At 46.7% G+C, this 19,232-nt stretch overlaps 2 protein-coding genes and 1 non-coding gene across 3 annotated transcripts in view; 2 read left to right on the top strand and 1 right to left on the bottom strand.

Moving 5' to 3' along the window:
* The window catches only part of LOC137217895 (protein WWC3-like), a 33,105-nt gene extending 30,563 nt beyond the window's left edge, over positions 1-2,542 (top strand). The window contains 2 exon segments of the mRNA XM_067724894.1: positions 245-294; positions 489-2,542. Of these exon segments, the coding sequence (XP_067580995.1) occupies positions 245-294; positions 489-606 (168 nt within the window). The 3' untranslated portion in view covers positions 607-2,542.
* A 1,861-nt stretch (positions 2,543-4,403) lies between these two features.
* On the bottom strand, positions 4,404-4,513 carry LOC137217918 (U6 spliceosomal RNA). Its single transcript, XR_010940310.1, has one exon. It is a non-coding gene; the product is annotated as a U6 spliceosomal RNA (small nuclear RNA).
* Positions 4,514-11,445: 6,932 nt separating this feature from the next.
* LOC137217894 (H(+)/Cl(-) exchange transporter 4-like) overlaps positions 11,446-19,232 on the top strand; it is a 45,411-nt gene continuing 37,624 nt past the window's right edge. The window contains exon 1 of the mRNA XM_067724893.1: positions 11,446-11,488. The gene's annotated coding sequence lies outside the window, so the exon portion shown is untranslated. The remainder of the gene's footprint in view (positions 11,489-19,232) is intronic.

Raw genomic sequence — 19,232 nt, 5'->3', positions numbered from 1 at the left:
TAAACACTGTGTTGAATTCTAATGACATAAATTAGTTTTGCATGGTTTTGTTCTTTTATACAGCCGCAGTTAACACAGTTCTATCCATACTACTTTGTGCCTGACTTTTAGCTTTGTTTTTGTCTATACCTGTAATTTTTATGTCCTTATCATAAATAACACAAGATATTATAAGCACTTTCTTCAGTTTTGATTTAGAATTCATATATTGATACATTTTTAAAATGTATTCATTTGTTGATAGAACAAGAATGAACACTTACTATGTAGCAGGCACTCTTCCAGCCACTGGAGGTAAGTCCCTGCCCTCCTAGGAGTATCATAACTTCTATTAAAATTTTGAAAATTTGTATACGAACATATATTATGGAAATTCAAATTCTGATTGTTCTTTGAACAAGGAAAGCCATCATTGATATGAGAGCTTCCTGCCAGCTTTCAGTGTCTGCATATCACCTTCTAACATAATTTTCTCCATGCCCACCCAGGGAGAAGATAACATTTTTCACGAGACCACGGGCTAACATACCCCTGCTGCCTGTTGATGATGTTTGCTGGAGTATTTATCTGCCTATTTTATTTCTGCGAAGTTCTAAAATTGTCTAGCTAAAATTGTCTTTCAAATATGTGTGCAAAGTTATTAATATACAATTTTTTTTTCGAAAGTCTATAAATATGTATTTTTTGATAGTGACAGGAGCAGGGCTTGGCTTTTCCTTGTTGTTAAATTAACATCTCAAACAGGTTATTTTATAAAAGAGTAGCTGTTGTGTGAAGATTCGACAGTTTCCATGCTGTTTTCTTTGACTTGAAGGGTGGAAGACAGAAACTCAGGCAAATTCACTCTATTGTCATTTATTCATGGTTCTTTTCTTCCTCCTTGAAGGAGAATACTGACTTTAAGATGTATTTTAAGACTGAAACTTGGTTCTTCAGTATTTGCCATGTGGTAGAATGGATCTTTGGGGCCGGTTTTGTGTTCTGACATCGGAAATGCAAACACTATGTGCTGAACTCGTCACTCGTCCCGTTTCTCCTGTGTGCATTTATCATGTATAGTGTACACTTTCGCACCCTTTATGTTCTGTTAAGATGCCACCTTAGGGGCTCAGTCCTAAGTCAGTGCGGGGTGCGCTTTGCGGAGCTTGGTCTCCCGCGCGGGCTGGGCACCCATAGCCCCTGGTTTCCGTGCACCTTTCCGTGCCCACCCCGGGTCTGAGGCTGGTCACGGAGCCCCCGGCAGGCACACAGCCCACCCTCACCCGGCCTCGGCAGCCCCGCCTGCCTTTCCAGTCCGCCCCATCTGATCCTGACCGACAAGGAGGGCAGTGGTGGAGCTTCTGCTCTGCTGCTCTGCCCTGCAGGAAAGTGAAAATAGAAGAAGGAAGGTGTGTTTTCACTGAGTCACTGGATCCGCTGATGGATAGAGCAGTCACGACATGGACACGATAACCTTTGAAGGCGCTTTCTTGAGGAAGCCAGCTTCCGTGGGAACTACAGCTACCAGGCGAGTCACTCACAGGAGAGCGTGTGCTTTCGCTCAGAAGGCCCCCCGCCCATGCTGGAGTCTTGCCAACGTTTCTTAAGAAATCTTAGAACTAGCTCATGAGGAAAAAAATTTTTGGGGGGGGGGAATTCTTTATGAAATAAAACTATACCATTCTTTTAAAATGCCAGATGTTATAGTTTGCCTAATACGTATTTATTATATATGAAATGCACTCTCCTTCATGAGGCCTCAGAGGAGTAAACGAGGTGAGTCACACAAAATGTAAGAGAAAACGGAACCCTCCTCCTGGGTCTTTGTGCCCCTCCCTTGAAAGTGCCCCTCCCCCCTTAATCAGCAGCATCTCTCTTCTCCTTGGTCTGTAAGCACTCCCTTGTATAACCCACCTTCCTTTTCACATTTATTAAAAATGAATTTTGTAAAAGCATTTCATTGATATGTGACCTATCACGGACAGTGAAGTTGTCTGTGGTGGTAAGGCTGAAAACTGTGTGCTTTTTCACACTTGTCACTTCTTGCTATGTATTTCTGCCTCTAGTCCCGGTTTTTTCTCTTTTTTCTTTTGCTAATTTCTCTGCATATATACCCACAACAGAGGTAGAGACACAAAACACATGAGTGCTTGCCAGAAGTGACACACCCCCAGGAGACAGCGTTGCTGCTCGGGTCAGGTTGGTGGCAGGCCCTCTCTGTCCCCAGCTGTTGAAACTTCAGATTGATGGGTTGGCTGCCGCTGGACTCGGGGGTGTGTGGAGAGCAAGTCATATGCGTCTGAGGTACATGGCTCCCCAGACGTGGGAGAGCCCCGGCCGCGTTGCCGGGCCTGTGTTTAGGCACTGCCAGTTGAAGCTCTAAGTGGGTGGAAAGGTTGAGGTAGCTTTCCTGCTAACCCCTACAAAGTAGCAACGTGGGGAAACCCACTGTGCCAATACAGAAAGCCCGCAAGGGTTTTCAAATGTCACTGCCCACTAGACACAGGTTTCTGTTTGGAATGCTTCCCCATCCCAGAGATAAAAAAAAAAAAAAAAAAGGAAATCCCTCCTTTGCCCCACCAGAAACAAATGCAGCCCCAGCTTTGGTGTCAGTTCAAGGAGCGCTGTGTTTTGCGCCTTTCCCCTGTGCTTCTCCGCCTCCCTCCTGTCTGCTTTTGCACCTGAATGGGACCATAGTCAGAAAGGAAGGAAAAGCCAGGCTGATGAAGGACGGGGAGGTGACGGGTCCGTGCTGCTCGCAGGCCGTGCTGGAGGTGGCACGTGGACAGCGACAGAGGCCAGGCCAGCAGGCAGGGCACGAGGCACCCTAACTGGCTTCTCTTTCGTGATCGATTGTGCAGCTTCCCACTAGTTAAGACTGTCACCCCCTGGAAAATATCCCACATGTCCGAAAAGTGAAGTCCAGTCGTCTTAAGGCGTATTTTCTTATGTTTAAGTTTGCCCGTAATCGTGCCTTGGACAATCCGAAGTCTGCCACCAGGGTCCTTTAGAATCAGTGTGATGAGTAAAAGGGAATTCGGTCTTCACTTCATCTGGTCACGTAATTGTCACCACCGAAATAAGTAACCTTCTGTTGTGGGAATAAGTTATAATCAGTATTCATCTCTGTTTTTATCACTGTTCTAATTGTGTCATTTGTATTGTTTGAAAGCATTTCTTCTACAAAATTAAACTAACCTGCCTTAAGAACAGAATGGAAATGTGTGTGATTAAAAAAAAATGTAATTAGAGACTTAAATATATTAAAATGTATATAATTGTATTCAACATAAAAAATAGAGGTATGAAAATAGAATAGTACAATGAAGACACATGCAGCCCTCTCCCCTACCCCTTCAACATGGATCACTCTTGGCCCATCTTGTTTGGTCTACACCTCCGCCCGCCCCACCTTCCCGAGTTCTGAAGCAAATACCATACACCTTTCTGGTTGAGCTGGAAACATTTCAGTACATATGGCTAAGAGAGAAAGACACACACAGTATCCTTATCACATCATAACATTTAATAACTCCTCAATGGCATTCATCATCCATGGTTCACCTTTTCACTTGCCTCAAGATCATTCCTTTTTTTTTTTTTTTAACTGAACAGAATCTAAATATCTGTTTATTGGGATTTTTTTTTTTAAGTCTGTGGTGTTTTGGGGGGAGGGGGAGCTTTCTTGAGATAGAATTCACATACCATACAATTCACCCTTTTAAAGCATGTAATTCATCAGTTTTTAGTATATTCGGAGTTTAGTATGTTCGTAGTGCAGATGCTACAATCAATTGTAAAACTTTTTCCTCACCCCAAAAAGAAACCCTGTGCCGGTTAACCGTCACCCCATTTCTCCGCCTCCCCCCCCCACCCCCGGTAACTGCCAATCTTTCTCTCTCTGTGGATTTGCCTATCGTGGACGTTTCCTGGAAATAGAATCACATGCTATGTGTGCTGGCTTTGTTCGCTCAGCATCATGTCTTCTGGGCTCGTCCACATTGTAGCCTGTGTCAGGACTTCACTCCTTTCTATTGCTGAGTAATATTCCTTTGTGTAGATAGACCACATCGTGTTTATTTGTTCGGCAGTTGATGGCCATTTGGGTTGTTTCCACTTTTTGGCTGATAGGGATAATGTTGCTGTGTACATTTGTGTACAAGTTTTTGTGTGGACACAGGTCTTTATTTCTCTTGGGTCTATACATAAAAGTAGAATTTCTAGATCATATGGTAATTCTATGTTTAACCATTTGGAGAACTGCCAGACTATTTCCAAAGCAGCTGCCCATTTTATATTCCTACCAGCAGTGTACAAGGGCTTCAATTTCTCCACTTCCTGGCCAACATTTGTCATTTTGATCATTGTCATCTTCATAGGTGCACAGTGCCATCTCAGCGCAGTTGTGTCGGTTTTTTTTTTTTTTTTTTATGGAACGCTTCACGAATTTGCGTGTCATCCTTGCGCAGGGGCCATGCTAATCTTCTCTGTATCGTTCCAATTTTTTTAGTATATGTGCTGCCGAAGCGAGCACTGTGTCGGTTTTTAATTCACAGGACCCACGCCCCCTACCACACACACACCTTTGTAATTTGTGTGTTTTCTGATCTCCCACAGCCTGGACTTGGCTCATTGTATCCCTGGGTGTAGCTTAACATGTTCCTCTGAACTTTATTTCCTAAAAATAAATGCTGAAAAAAGCTGTTGTTGAACCTAAAAGCTTGATCAGATTCCCTTTTGTTTTTTTCCTTTCTTTTTTGGGGGCTGGGATGGGTGGCAAGACATATCTTCATCCATCAGGTAGCTTATAATGTTTCTTTTTATAGGGTTTGCAACTATTGATAATCAATACCTAGATCCATTAATTCACTAAGGGTTGCAAAATGATGATGTTCTCTCAATTTTTAAAACATTATTATTTACTTTGAAATGCTTTTATTAAGAGAAACTTACTAGTCTATTTGGTTATCCAGTGGTACAGTTTATATGGGAAAAGCAAGATAAATGCTTGAATTTTTTCTTTATTGACCAGTTTTGAAAATAATGGTTTCCCCAGCACTGTTACAGTGGTGACCAATTTGTTTATGGATTTTTTTTTTTTTAGTATCGTTATTAACACAAATTTAAATATGTTTGGTGTGCTTTAATCCACTGGAGTGGTTATCCTTATTAATGCTCAAATTCCCTCCTCTGTAGCTGAGGCAGACTGCTGGTTGACTGCTGGGTCCTTTTTATATGTCCTCAGGAGTCTGAGACGGCTTCCTTGCTACTGAAACGGAGCGGGACCCTACAGAGCTTTCCCAGGGACAGACACTTGCCCAGGCCCTGTGTCCCCTGCCCACCTCTTGTGTGTAGAAAATCTTTAGCATCTTAGACCTTCCCTGAGTTCCAAAAAGAAAAATTTAATAAGAGAAGAAAAAAAATAAACAGAAACAAAAAATATTCAAGTAAGACTTAGAATAACAGTTTAGCCATAAAACAAGGTCAAGGGCCTTTGGTTCTTCCTCAGGGGCTACAGATAATACCCTGGGCCGTACCCTTCAATTGTCTGCAGGCACTAAAACCTCCACCAGGTGGAAGAAGTTAATTGCATGCTGGTCACATAGACCCCAGACCAGTTGGAACCAGAAGGTTGAGATCGAGATTCCTGATTTTTAAAATCACCCTGTTACCTCACCATCAACCCATGAGAGAATTGTGCACGAGCTAGCTGATCACACACCCTGTCACCCTCTCGCTCACACTGTCTTTAAAAACCCTTCCCTGAAAGCCACTGGGGAGCTTGGATCTTTTGAGCTAAGCCGCCAGTTCTTCCTTGGCCTTGAAACAAACGCTGCGCTTTCCTTCACCACAAGCCAGTGTCAGTACATTGGTTTTGCTGCTCTATGGGCGAGGGGACCAAGTTTGGTTCGGTAACACTACCCTGCTTGACCAGATGTTTGTGACCTGGAAATGGTCATTTCTCCAGGGAGACTTGGTTTCTTGGTGGCAGGAGTACTCGTTACTGCTGGGTTAGTCATTGTTTTTAGATTTATTGTCTGTCTCTGTTAAGTAGACTGACAATATTTTCTTGTCACGCATCTCAATTTTTGCTTTGAAACAAGTGATCATACACTGCCGCCTCATTTTGGAGCAAGATTTGCAGGCCCTTGGTTGCATCCAAAGGCAGAGGCTGCACGTCTTTTGGTTTGGAAACATCGTGTCTGGGACCTGTGGCGAGAGGCACACAGCCTTTTAGAATCTATGGTTTTCCGTCCTTCCCACCAACAGACACTCTGGCCAGATTGCTTTTCCTACTCTGCAGTTACAGACAGAATCCCCTGGGTAATAAACACAAATTGTTTTATTGCAATGGAATTAGTTTAAAAGAAACGCTTTGCAGCACTGCCCAATAGAACTATCTGCAATTATGGAATTGTTTTATATCTGCACTAAAATATAGTAGCCACTAGCCATATGTGGCGATCAGGCACTTGACATGTGGCTAATGTGACTAAGGAACTGAACTTTATTTATTTAAAAAAATTTTTTTAATTTATTTAGGCTGTGCCAGGTCTTAGGTGTGGCGTACATGTGGGACCCAGCTCCCCGACCAGGGATTTAACCTGGGGTCCCCGCATTGGGAGTGCAGAGTCTTACCCCCTGGACCATCAGGGAAGTCCCTGAATTTTAAATTTTATTAATTTAAATTAATTTAAACTTGAATAGCAGCTTGTGGCTAGTGGCTACCATATTGAAGCAGTGCAATTTTACCCTGTATTACTGTGTAAGGGGAATAATTATGTCCAACTGGCCAGGGGTTACATGCCCTGCTTTCCCCGTGGGTGGGTTTATGTGAGTTGACAATGGTGTGCAAATGAACTGGGCCACGTGGGGCTTTATATATAGGTGTGTGTGTGTTAGATTGTGAGTCTTTATAACTTTTTCCACTCGGCTCAAAATATGCTAGGTATTTTGATAAGCAGATATAGGGGTACACATTTTTCCTTGCGTCTCAGGCTCCAGTAAGGCTCTGCAAAGCGGTGCTTACTCTTTCCAGAGCCCTCACTTAAGCCTCAAAACGCCCCCAGGTGGTGGATCCTTTTACTACCTCTACTGCTCCCCACTTTCTAGAAGGGAAAATCGAGGCTTGCAGAAGCTTGACAAATAGCACAGACAATAATACTGTAATATGGTTGTTATGTAATACTTCAAGATGGTGTCTGAGAACATTTGAAGACAATGTTGGTTCTGGTGTAACACTGTATCCCAGAGACAGTTTTTTGTTTGTTCGTTTGTTTTACCATGTAGTGTGCTTCCATGTCTATGAAAACTTCCCTTCCCTCTCTGTGTCCCAGTCACTGGGTTCCGCTCCCCAGAGATAACCACCCTTTGCAGCTTCCTGTGCATCAATTCTGAAATAGTCTATGAAGATACAGGGAATCATACTTCCCACGTGCCAGCAGTACCACATTTAAGGGATTATAATGAAGCAGAGCTTCCAGCATGTTATACAATGGTGAACTCTTTAAAATGACTGGGAAGGGCCTGCCCTGGAGGTCCAGTGGTTAAGACTCCGCGCTTCCACTGCAGGGGGCCTGGGTTTGATCCCTGGTCGGCCGGGGGATTAAGATCCCTCATGCTGCGGGACCTGGCCAAAAAAAAAAAGAAAAACAAAGCCTGGGAAATGGAAGATTTGAGTGAATGAAATTATACTGTATAAGCAGGGTTTCTCTGCTTCGGCACTAGTGATATTCTGGGCTGGAACCTTCTCTGTTGCAAGGCTGTCCTGGGCACTGTAGGTTGGTGAGCAGCATCCCGGGCCTCCACCCACCAGATGCCAGGGCCCCCCCCCCCCCGCCCCGAGGTGTGGCAGCCAAAACTGTCCCCAGACAGTGTCCCATGTACCAGCAGCAGATAAGAGGAAAAAAATGTAAAAGATTCAAAGGGATTAACAAGTAGAAGTCTGTGAAGAAAGCAGAAGGTGCCAGTATGGAGAAATTAAAGCTCAAAGGTTATTACGTAAGTGTTTGAAGAATCTTTTCAGGAAGGATCTTAACGGCTATCTTTCAGTCTTCGCACATAGCAGAATAAGAAGTGAATTTAAGTGGAAGAGAAATTAAGGCTGGACCTACGGACGATGAAATGGTAACATCAGTTCTGAGCTGCCATCTTCCTTCCTAAAGATTTTTATGAGCAGAATAACCTAGGATGATTAGGAATTGTTCTCTCCGGGCTTTGCGGTTAAGATTTGAGAATCTTCAAGGAATGAAATCTGCGTTAAAAAGTAGCAAAATGTACATAATCCATGATCATGCCTCCTACAGTGCTTAAAAAAAAAAAGCAATAGCTGTTTCTTGTTATCAAAGCAATGCATGTTAATCGTAGAAAAACTAGAAAATGCTGCTAAGCTAAAAAGAAGAAAATGAGAAATACCCTTAATCTCACTAATGAGTGAAATACTAAGGTTGATACTTAAGTGAATTTGCTTCCCAGCTGTTTTCTCTGTTCAAAAGTATTTGCGTAGATATAAATATATTAAACTGTGGGGGGGGGGAAACTCTTCCCTTCTTCCCTTCTAGGTTTCTTGACTGGTCTAATAATTAAATTGACATAAGATGGATTAACAGGAGAGAAACAAATTTAATTTCCTGTGGTAGGGGAGCCCATAGAATTCTGAGACTCCAAGAAGTCACCAAAGCAGGCAGCTTTTATACCTTCTAGACAAGAAAACCATAAGTTTGTGTAGAATTGGAGAAACAAAGGGGTTTGGGCTTGGGCTAGCAAATTAGTGCAAGTAACAAGGTTTGTTTATACAGCCTTCCAGGTGGTGAATTTCCTGTCTCCGCAATAAGGATGCCTTTTATCCACCTGGTGGGGGGCAGGGTACCTTCACATGCCTTTGGGGGGACCAAGGAAGGTCAGAGTGTCTTTTATTTGCACAGGCTGTTTCTTAAGTAACTTTAATTCAAAATAATCAGTATGCCAAGTGGCCTATTTTGGGGGTGGCATCTTCTGCTTCCCTTCAACACCTACATACATTCGTCGGATCATTCAGCACATAATGCTTTGGAGCTTGCTTTTTTTCATTTAAGACACCGTGAATGTCCTTCCATGTCGAAAAGTATCTATTACCATATCTGTTTTAATTCTTGTGTTGTACCGATGTCTTATAAACCTAACCTATCCTCTGTTTCTGGCCACTTAACTTGCTGCTGGTGCTTTGAGGTCATAAATAATATTGCAGCAATTCTTCCTTTCACGATTCTTTTTTCCTAATGAGGCTAGTTCCTGGAGCAAATGACAGCAATAGCTGTCGGGCCCACTCTATGTTTCAACCCGCGCATATTTGCAAGGTTTTTGGTAGGAATTGCTAAACATCCCACCAGGAAGATTGTTCAATTTACATTCTTATGGCGGGGCGGGGGGGGGGGGAATCTTTTTTTTTAAGTCCTTGCCAAAAGGACAATTTCATGGGTGGAGGTGGAGGATGTTGGAAGTGATCTCATTCTGTTGAAAACTGTGCGCCCCAGTTTTAGGCTTTTCCTGAATTGCCTGTTTGCTGCAATGTTCTTCACACTTGAACAATCACCTGGAGAAGAGAAGGTGAAACTAACCTACTGGCAAAAAAATCGCCCCACGACGAGGAAGGTGCCTCCGCTTGAGTCATTTCCGCCAAGCCGGAACACAGAGCAAGTCACTTCGGACCTCGGAGGGCATTTTATAGACCGCCCCGCGTCCCAGCTCCCGTCGATTCTTGGAACTCCCACCACCATAGTCCCGGCAGCCCAACCCCAGCGGGCAGCGCGTTCCGTGTCGGGGACGCGGGGTTCTCTGTGCACCCGAAGGAACCGACTGTACGAGGCTTGGAAGGGCCGGCCTCCAGAGCCGAGGTGACCCAGCCTGCCGGGCAGGGCCGAGTGGCTGCACGGAGCACGTGACGCTCGCAGCCTGGCTCTTGGCTCGGGGTAGTGGGGGCCCGCCCCACGCGCCGAAGGCTGAAATCGGCTTCTGCCTCCAGGAAAATGAGCTTGTCAGTTTCTGTCTCTAGTGGGCCCTCAACCCACTGGAGCATGGGATTTCGGTAGCATTTACATTTTATATCTCAGGAATCTGAAAGCAAAAGGTAAGTTGTTTATCACTCAGAAAAACAAATGAGAGGAAGGACCTGGAATACCGTACGGCCACTTTGTTGATTTTTAAAATCGAGTTGAAAATAATCGATCGCTGTGCGAGACAAGGGCTGTTATTTAGCCCCAAATTAGAGACTGACCTTCTGAACAGAAATGTGGTTAAATCAGGAGGGGATGGTGGTAAAAGGGCCCGGGGTTAAATATAGAAGGACATGAAAGCTGCCGCAATAAATAGCAAGTAAGTAATAACCCTGGCCTGCTTGTGAAACAGCCCGTTTCACACCTCTTTCAGGGGCGCCAGCGAAGGTGATGTTAAAATTGCAATTTAAATTCAAACGAAAGGAAACTAATCTATATGAAACTGGAATACAAATAAAAACAGTTCCTGCTTTTGCTCTTTCACATTTCAAAAACGTTTATGTGGTTTGGCAAGAAAGTTGATATCTTCACTTATTAAGTCTGAAATATGCCGTTTCAGATTTATGAAATGATCACAGTTGGAATTTTCTAAGTCCCTCTAGGCAAGGCTATTTCAGTTGTGAATGAGAAATATTGACATTGTACATATTTTCTTTAATAGATGACTCACTTTCGCAGAATGTGATAAAAATTAGAAAACGTATAATAATGAGTTATTGCGAATTAACTTTCATGTCTGAGAGATCAAATTCTTTGCCAGAAGATTTAGGAAAATACACAAGTACAACCGTGCTCATGCACTAGCGCTTTACTTTAAACAGTCAAATGTTCAAGTAAGAAGTATAACTACGTAGTGTCACTGTTGTTTTCTTCGGCAAAAACACGTTGATATTGGAATGCAGGTATTGAGAGTAATTACAAGCATTATTCATCAGTGCAATTAGTATTACATTCCACAGTGAATATGCTTCAAATTAATGTATTTGATATACGGTTTGAAACATGGACCCTCTATGCAAAATATGTATACGCACTCTGTATTTTAACGGTCATTTTGATTTGCACAAAATAGGTTTGTTTATTTAGTTCTCCACTGCATTTGATAAAGACTCTTTAAAAATAAAAGACTAAATTATTTCCTTTCATTACTAATCACCTTATTGAAATCCTATTACCTCCGTGGAGCCTGGAGTCATTTGGGTCTCCCCTTCTGTGTGCTGTTTGTTTCCCACAGTTGGTGGAAGGCTAGGCCAGCTGCCCACACCAAACACACCGCCCTGAAAGGAGGCCAGAGCGAGGCTTCCCGGCCACTCGCTCTTCGCCTCCAGTGACTTCCAGGGTCTTCCCTCCCTCCCCTCCTCGCCCCGAGGGCGTTACGTGGCGGCGTGGGCCCGCCTCCCGGTGACGTCAGCAGCCATTGCACCGAAGAAAGGATGCGGCGCAGGTGGGCGACCGGCCTGCGCCATGCGGCACTGCAGGTAAGGGACTCTGCAGGAGGAGCCCCTGCAGCCCGTCGGCGCCCCAGAGTGGGGTTTTTCTGGCTGCTGCGGATGCTGCAGGCACGAGGCAGCAGGGAGGGCGCAGAGGGCGGCTGCAGGCTCACGCGTGACTTGGGTCTTGGCAGGCGCACCCTGGGAAAGTGGGCAGGGGCCAGACTAAAAGACCGGGGCTTCTTTCACAGGAGGGGAAAAAAAATCAGAAATGATCACAGTACACGCATTGTAAGGAGAGACAGGGGCTGCTTGGCAAAGATAACTGTTTACCGACGGTCATTGTGCTTCTTAAATAATGACACATTTAGTGATTCTCCTTACAGGGGTTTGTCCTCAGTAGTCAGCCTGATTTCTTTCAAAGCCAAGCTGCTTTGCTTGAAATGGAGTGGAAAATTCTTGGTTAGCATTTGAAGAGCTAGATGTGCGGTCTAAATTGTTTGGCATTCTTTTGCAAGGTTCCGGCATTTAAAGGGGATATGTCAGAAATGTGTTTGTTTTCTCCAGGTGTTTTAAATAGATTAAAATATAACAGTATCCAATAAAATAAAGCTCCCAATGTGCGTGTAGGAGAGTGCAAACCAGCTACATCTGTTAAGATCAAAAAGGTCTTTAGAAGGGGGTGGAGCTGGAAATGAACACCAAAAGCCATGAATTTCCAGTGTTCATTTTGTTTTTTACGCGGACCTCTCACTGTTGTGGCCTCTCCCGTCGCGGAGCACAGGCCCCGGACGGACGCACAGGCTCAGTGGCCATGGCTCACGGGCCCAGCCGCTCCGCGGCATGTGGGATCTTCCCGGACCGGGGCACGAACCCGTGTCCCCTGCATCGGCAGGCGGACTCTCAACCACTGCGCCACCAGAGAAGCCCTCCAGTGTTCTTTTTAATTCCATTGCTAAGTAATTTGCTTGCTGAAAGAAGGGGCTTGATGACTGCAGTGGCAGATGGAGGAGGGATCAGCTGACTTCAATTTTAGCAGGACAGGAGGTGGGATTTTAATGGACTCTTTTGAGAGTTCACACCTGTGTTTACATTCCTTTCTCTGGTTCACATACGACCCGAGGCCAGGACATGTGTGGGTACCCTTAAGAGGAGAATGTGGCCTTCTTTCCTGTAAAACGTGACCCCTCTGGAAGCCGTGGTATCACTGAATTGTATTGGAACGCACACCATGTATTATTTGACCCATCCAGCAACTGTGGGAGGACGTGTAAAACAATGGTATTTTAGTTGATAATTAAATAAGGCATTTTTTTCAGCGGTTGGACACCCTGATGTGTTGCTGCAGTAATTCAGTAATTAATTTACTGCAGTTTTCTTCATTTGGTTCAGGTTGGCTATTAGAGTCAAGGTCCTCAGGCCCCTACCTTCCCTTGTTCCCCAGCCCAACCCTAGACAGCAGATGAGAGACAGATGTAGTAGAGACCTGATTCCACTTCTGGCTTTGGGACTGTGGAACCTGGGACAAGTCACTTTGTGTCTTTGGGAGTCAGTTTTCTTGTCCCCAGAGTGACCAAGGAATTTATATCAGGGTTTCTCAGCCTTGGCACTATTGACGTTTGGGGCTGGATAAATCTGTTTGTTGTGGGCACCGTCCTGTGCCCTGGAGGATGTTTCTTTAGCTGCATCACTGGCCTCCACCCACTAGATGCCAGTGGCCCCCGCCCCCCAAGTTGTGACAATGAAAAATGTTTCCAGACCCTGCCACTTGTTCCCTCGTGGGGCTCCATTGCCCCTGGTTGAGAACCACTGATTTGGACGATCTTAGATGTTCTGGCTCTGGTATTCTAGAATTCATTTTCCTATGATTTGTTTCATGCTGAGCCCTTAGTCAGAGATCCGATTCCCTTTCATGATGTTGTCAATGCAGAGACTTTTTTATGCTCTGGGGTTCCAGAAGTAGCTTCAGTCAAAAAGGGGAGGCCTGTTTTGTGTGCCAGTCGTAGTTGGGAAGCTAGCTTGCCAGAGTGTCAGGGAAGGAGGGAAGAGCACAAGCAGTAGACCACCGTGTCCGGAACTGGGGTAGACCAGAGTCCCCATCCTTATCTGCAAAAGTGGGAATAGGACCCGTGTGCAGGTGTCGAGGGGAGGGAGTGAGGTAACGCGGGTGCTGGTGCCCGTTGTGGCCGTCACGGTCACGCGCTTTACGCTCCAGTGTAGGACTGGCCGCTAAAGGTCTGGCTCTGACACTTCAGAGAGCGGCTTTTGCTGCACCACTTCACCTCTTGGAACCGTTGCCGAAAATGTAAATGGGGCTACTGTACTTGCTGGTCCTGCTTCTTTGGCTCTTGGGGGGATCAGATGGATGTAAGAGGGTCAGCAAGCTGGAAACTCCCGGGAGACAGGAAGCAGTCATGGCAGTGGCATTGCGAGGCATGGGCTATGTGTAGTGGGTTTGGGGGAGGGAGCTTATAATCAAACAATTATCCTTGTCCCCCCCACGGGCCTGGGACTGTGGTGTGCCCCTCCCCCAGTACCCTTGCCCTCAGCTCGCTCTCTCAGCCTCTTCCTGGCCCCATAAAAACTGCTCTCCTGGGGGAGGGTTGGTTCTTTAGCGAGAAGGAGCCAGTGTGCAGAGGCCGGGGCACAGGCAGCCTCCTTTGTCCACTTCCAGCCATTTTCTTTACAGGTGGCGCCCACAGCCGGCCAGGTAGCTTGTCCCCAGAATGGCTTGGCACGCTATGTGGGTCATTGGGCGTTGTCTCTGCACCCAGTCAATGATGTGAAAGAAAATGAAAGAGGAGGAGGGCTTCCCTGGTGGCGCAGTGGTTAAGAATCCGCCTGCCAATGCAGGGGACACGGGTTTGAGCCCTGGTCCGGGAAGATCCCACGTGCCGTGGAGCAGCTAAGCCCGTGCGCCACAACTACCGAGCCTGCGGTCTACAGCCCACGAGCCACAACTACTGAGCCCACGTGCCACAACTACTGAAGCCCGCACGCCTAGAGCCCGTGCTCCGCAACAGGAGAAGCCACTGGAGTGAGAAGCCTGCACACGGCAAGGAAGAGTAGCCCCCGCTCGCCACAACTAGAGAAAGGCCCCGCGCAGCAAGGACGACCTAATGCAGCCAAAAATAAATAAAAAATAAGTTAAAAAAGAAAAAAAAATGGAGGAGGATTCTCCATCAAAAGCGACTTAAGCGATGGAATGACTGTCCTAGGCAGCTCTGCTGCTGTGACAGAGTACCACACACCGGGTGGCTCATCAACGACAGACATTTATTTCTCACAGTTCTGGAGGCTGGAAGTCTGAGCTCAGGGTGCCCGCATAGCTGGGTTCTGGTGAGGGCTCTCTTCTGCATTGCAAATGGCTGCCTTCTTGTGTCCTCGCATGGTGGGAAGAGAGCTCTCTGGCCTCTTCTTATAAGGGCACTAGTTGCATCGTGAGTGCTCCATCTTCATTACTTAATCACCTGCCAAAGGCCCCACCTCCTAATACCATCACATTGGGGATTGGGATTTCAATATATGAATTCTGGGGGATACATTCAGTCCATGACAATAACCAGCTGTAACTTGTGCCCTTGATTGGATCCTGGCTTGAACAAACGTCAGTAATAGGCTTTGGGGACACCTGGGTTATTTTTATGTGCCTGCCTTCTAGATCATGCGAGGAGACTTGTAAATTTGATTAGATGCCATAATCTCGTGGTGTGGTAGGCATCCAGCTCAGCCACTCCTCATTCCTGACACCGAAACAGTGAGATGAGACATGGTTGTTTCCTGCTGCCATGTTTCAGGGTGATTTGTTACACAGCAGTAGATAACTAACACGTGTATATGTACAGGAGTCTTATTTTTCAGTGATGCATGCTGAAGTAGTTAGGGGTGAAGTGTCATGAGAGCAAAAACTTTTAAATTTTTTTTTTTTTAACATTTTTGGAGATCTTTTTAATGTATGGCTGAAGAGAAGACAGATGAATTCTCAAACCTGCTTCTGCGTTCAGTCTGTTGCAGTATCACATGTCATGTAGCCTCTGGAAAATTCCACTGTACACTCATGAGAGAATGAGAATGGAAAAAGGCAAATAAAAATGTACAATTATTATAAGAATGTTTTCGGCAGCATGGACCCCCTTAAAAGGCCTTGGGGACCTCAGGGTGTTCCCAGACTACACTTTGAGAACCACAGTAATTTACTTTTAAATGGTTCAATTGAATGGAGAGAGAGCGAGAAGAGGCAAATACAGTCAAATAGGAACACTGGTTGAATCTGATTGGTGTTATTAATTGGACTCTTCTCCATAATGTGCTGTGTATTTGAAAATGTGCACAATAGGAAGTTCAAAAGAAGGTAGAAAAGAAATGTAGACTCTTGGACATGTGAGGGATTCTGATTGAGATCTGAGGGTGAAGCCCAAGGGGAGCATTCTTAACCTGAGCTCCAGGTGCCCTTGACCGCACGAACCTGAGGCCCCAGGTGAGACCTGCTGGCCTGGAGGTTCCCAGCTTGCCCAACAGCCCTCCAGCCCTGCACCCTCCCAAACCAGACCCAGGGGGATTAGTTAGTGGCGAGGAGGGTGGGTGTATGAGCCCTCTGCAAATTCTGGCATGTGGGCTGCGGGAAAGGCCTTATTATCAAACCCTTGCTTGACTGTGTTGTCGGCCTGGCCAGAGATAAGTTGTCCTTTCTGAGGGCAGGGGTGGTTTCCTTTCTAGAGAGTGATAAGTAGTTTTTGAATGACTTGTTTTCCATCGAAATAGTAATAGATGCTTTCTGGGAGGATTTCACGCAGGATAAAGGTTATGGAAAGAAAACAAAGTCTCTTTCCCATTCCCGGTCCCCCATCCCACTTGCAAAGGCAACCACTGATAACTGTCTTATATACTGTTTCAGAAAATGTCTGTGCAAATACATCCATCTATAGAATGTACATAGCACTTTCCTTTTTCTTTTTTCTTCACTAGGATGTAATTTACGTGGAATGAAATGCATAGATCTTAATTCAGTTGGTTTTGACCAACTGAAGAGAACATTCTTGGTACTCCCACAGGGCCTCATCTTGCCCTCCTTTAGTCAAATCCTCTGGCTGGAGGGTACCACCATGCTGATTTCTGTCAGCACAGTTTACTTTCGCCTGTTCTTGAACTTCATATACCTGGAGTCCTATGATCTGTACACGCTTATGCCTGGCTTCTGCACTGATTGTGCATGATTGTGAGATTCATCTGTGTTGTATCATGTAGCACCGATTCATTCATTCATTCCATCTTCTTGTGAAAGTACTTGGGAGAGTAATATACTTGATAGACCTCGTTTCTCTTAGTCCTGCTGTTTGGAAGCTGTTGTACATCAGCTCGCTCACAGCATGTTCCAGAGTGTGGACGGTGTGCAAGTTTACTTAACCAGTCCCCTCTTGATGGGTGTGTGGATTCCTCAAGCTTTTGTAATCAATGCTTGTGGTATTAATGCCAATGTAAAAATGCCAAACAGGAAAAGACCTCTGGGATTAATTAAATGCATAGAATTTAGATGTTGGAAACTAGCTAGCTTCAAAAATCAAAGCAACCCTTATATTTTACATATGACCAAGAGATGTCCCGAGAAGTCAGGTGACTTGCCCAAGGTCACGTGACCAGTGGCGACAGAGTTGGGGAACAGCCCAGGTCCCCAGATGCCTTGTACAGAATGTTCTTTTTTGCACTGTAGGCTCTGTGAGGGAAGGAACCGTGTGTGCTTTGTTCAGCACTGTAAACCCAGCACATAGCACGTGGCAGAGTAAGTGCTCATTAAATTTTCGTTGGATGAAAAATTAAGTGAAATGTTAGTACCCTGAGAAAAGACCACCGATATCCTGAGAACTGCAAAGGCGTTTCCATGAGACGTGAGCCTCGATATTCATTCGTTCATTCATTCATTCACTCCCTCATTTACTTCTTTGTTCAACCAGTATCTGTTGGGTCCCTGCTGTGTGTCTAGGCCAGGGTTTCTCACCCTGGACGCTATGGGCTCTCGGGCTGGATGATTCTCTGTGGTGAGGGCTGTCCTGTAGGATGTTTAGCAGCATCCCTGGCCTCCACCCACTCGATGTGGGTTGCAACCGTTCTCCACTTGTGACAGCTGAACTCCAGACATTGCCAAGTATCCCCTGGTAGGGAAAATTGACCCCAGTTGAGACTACCAGTCTAGGCACTGGGGTTTACCATGGAACCAAATGGCCAAGGTTCGTGCCTCGGTGGAAGTGACATTCAAGTCGAGGAAAGAGAAGATAACTGATAGGTTGTGCTGTCGCATGAAATATAGCGGGAGGCGGAGGGTGGGCAGTGGTGGATTCAGAACCCTGGTTAGACAGGGCGGTCACGGAGGCCCGTCTGAGGGCTCACATGTGACCAGGGACTGAGGGGGAGACACGTGAACATCGAGGGGGCAGAGAGCTCGGGCTGAGGGAACAGCCAGTGCAAAGGCCCTGAGGCGAGGCAGCAAGGAGGTGGGCGTGTCCAGAGAAGAACCACCCAGAGAAGCGTGGTGGGAGAGGTGCTTGGAAGGGTGGCTGGGGGGACCCTGTGGGGACTTGGAAGGAGTGGCACCAACCCTGGTGACTCTAGGTGTGATGGCAAGACACTGGGTGCTCTTGAGTGGGAGAGTGACACTTCTGGACTTGTGTTTGAAAGGATGGCTGTGGCTGCTGTAAGGAGAAAAGTCAGAGGTGGGTGAGAGAGAGAAAGCAGGGTGGCCAGCGAGGAGGTGGGGACGGTGGCCACGTGAGCTGTAGCTTAGAGGACCGTGCCCTTAACTAAGTTAGCAGCCACGTCGTGCTCGGAGCCAGGCGGGCCTTGGACATCAGAGGAGCACGTGTGGTCAGGTCACACTGTGAGTGTGTGACTACAGCGCCTCGAGCTGGAGGCCACCTGCCGCACCTGTCAGGACAGTGTCACCAGTGACGGCGGCAGTTCGCAGGGACAGCAGAGGCGACAGCTCTTGTATTCCACATACGACACTGGAAAGGCTCCCCTTCCGGCCTCCTGGTGTGGATGAAGTCGCTCGAGCTTTCTCGCGGGCCCTTGAGCCTGCCGCCTGCCTCTTTCCCCGTGAATTGGCTGTTCTCTGTCTGGAGGGCTACGCCACCCCCTGTGCTGGCCAGCTTGGGTCAACCACGGTCCACTGTCGCCGAGCCCTCCCGTGCAGGTCCTTGTGCCGGTCCTGAGAGCAGGGAGCTGGCCGTCGGTTGGACTGATGGAAGTTTGAGACCAGAGCCTTCCCTGTTGGAGGTGACTGTCCGCCTCCTGGGGTCCCGTGCGGGGAGAGCCCCGCAGGCTAGGCCGGGCCCTCGAACCCCCGAGGATGCTGCGGGGCCCACTCCCACCAGCGGCAGCGCTGATCCGGGGGTGGGGGTGGGCTTTGGCTGGAGGGAGCGTGACACAGACACGCGGAGTTCTGTTAATCCCCTCGGGAGGTCTGTTCCTTGCCCTGGTGCCCGGGGACCTGCTGACTCATTTCTCGTGGCTGCTGTTGCTTCTCCTGGGCTCGCCCCTCACTTTTTACCACGTCTCTGGGGGTGGCCGGAGCTTACCTCCTGCCGGGATCTTAGCCTCCCTTCTGGGTTGCGATGGTCAGTGTAAAATTTATTGTTTCCATCCACCGGAGCCCTTGGAGGTGCTGGTTGGGTTAGGACGAGAGGGGCCACCGCAGCGATCCCAGACACATTATTTTCCTCTTAGCTCCGTCAGGCCTCCCACCAGCCTGCCTTTTGCCCAAAACATAGGAGTTGACTGACATTTCAGCCCTCACCTTGGT

Source organism: Pseudorca crassidens, chromosome Y (genome assembly GCF_039906515.1).
Source record: "Pseudorca crassidens isolate mPseCra1 chromosome Y, mPseCra1.hap1, whole genome shotgun sequence".
NCBI lineage: Eukaryota > Metazoa > Chordata > Mammalia > Artiodactyla > Delphinidae > Pseudorca > Pseudorca crassidens.
This window is presented reverse-complemented; position numbering and strand designations above follow the sequence as displayed.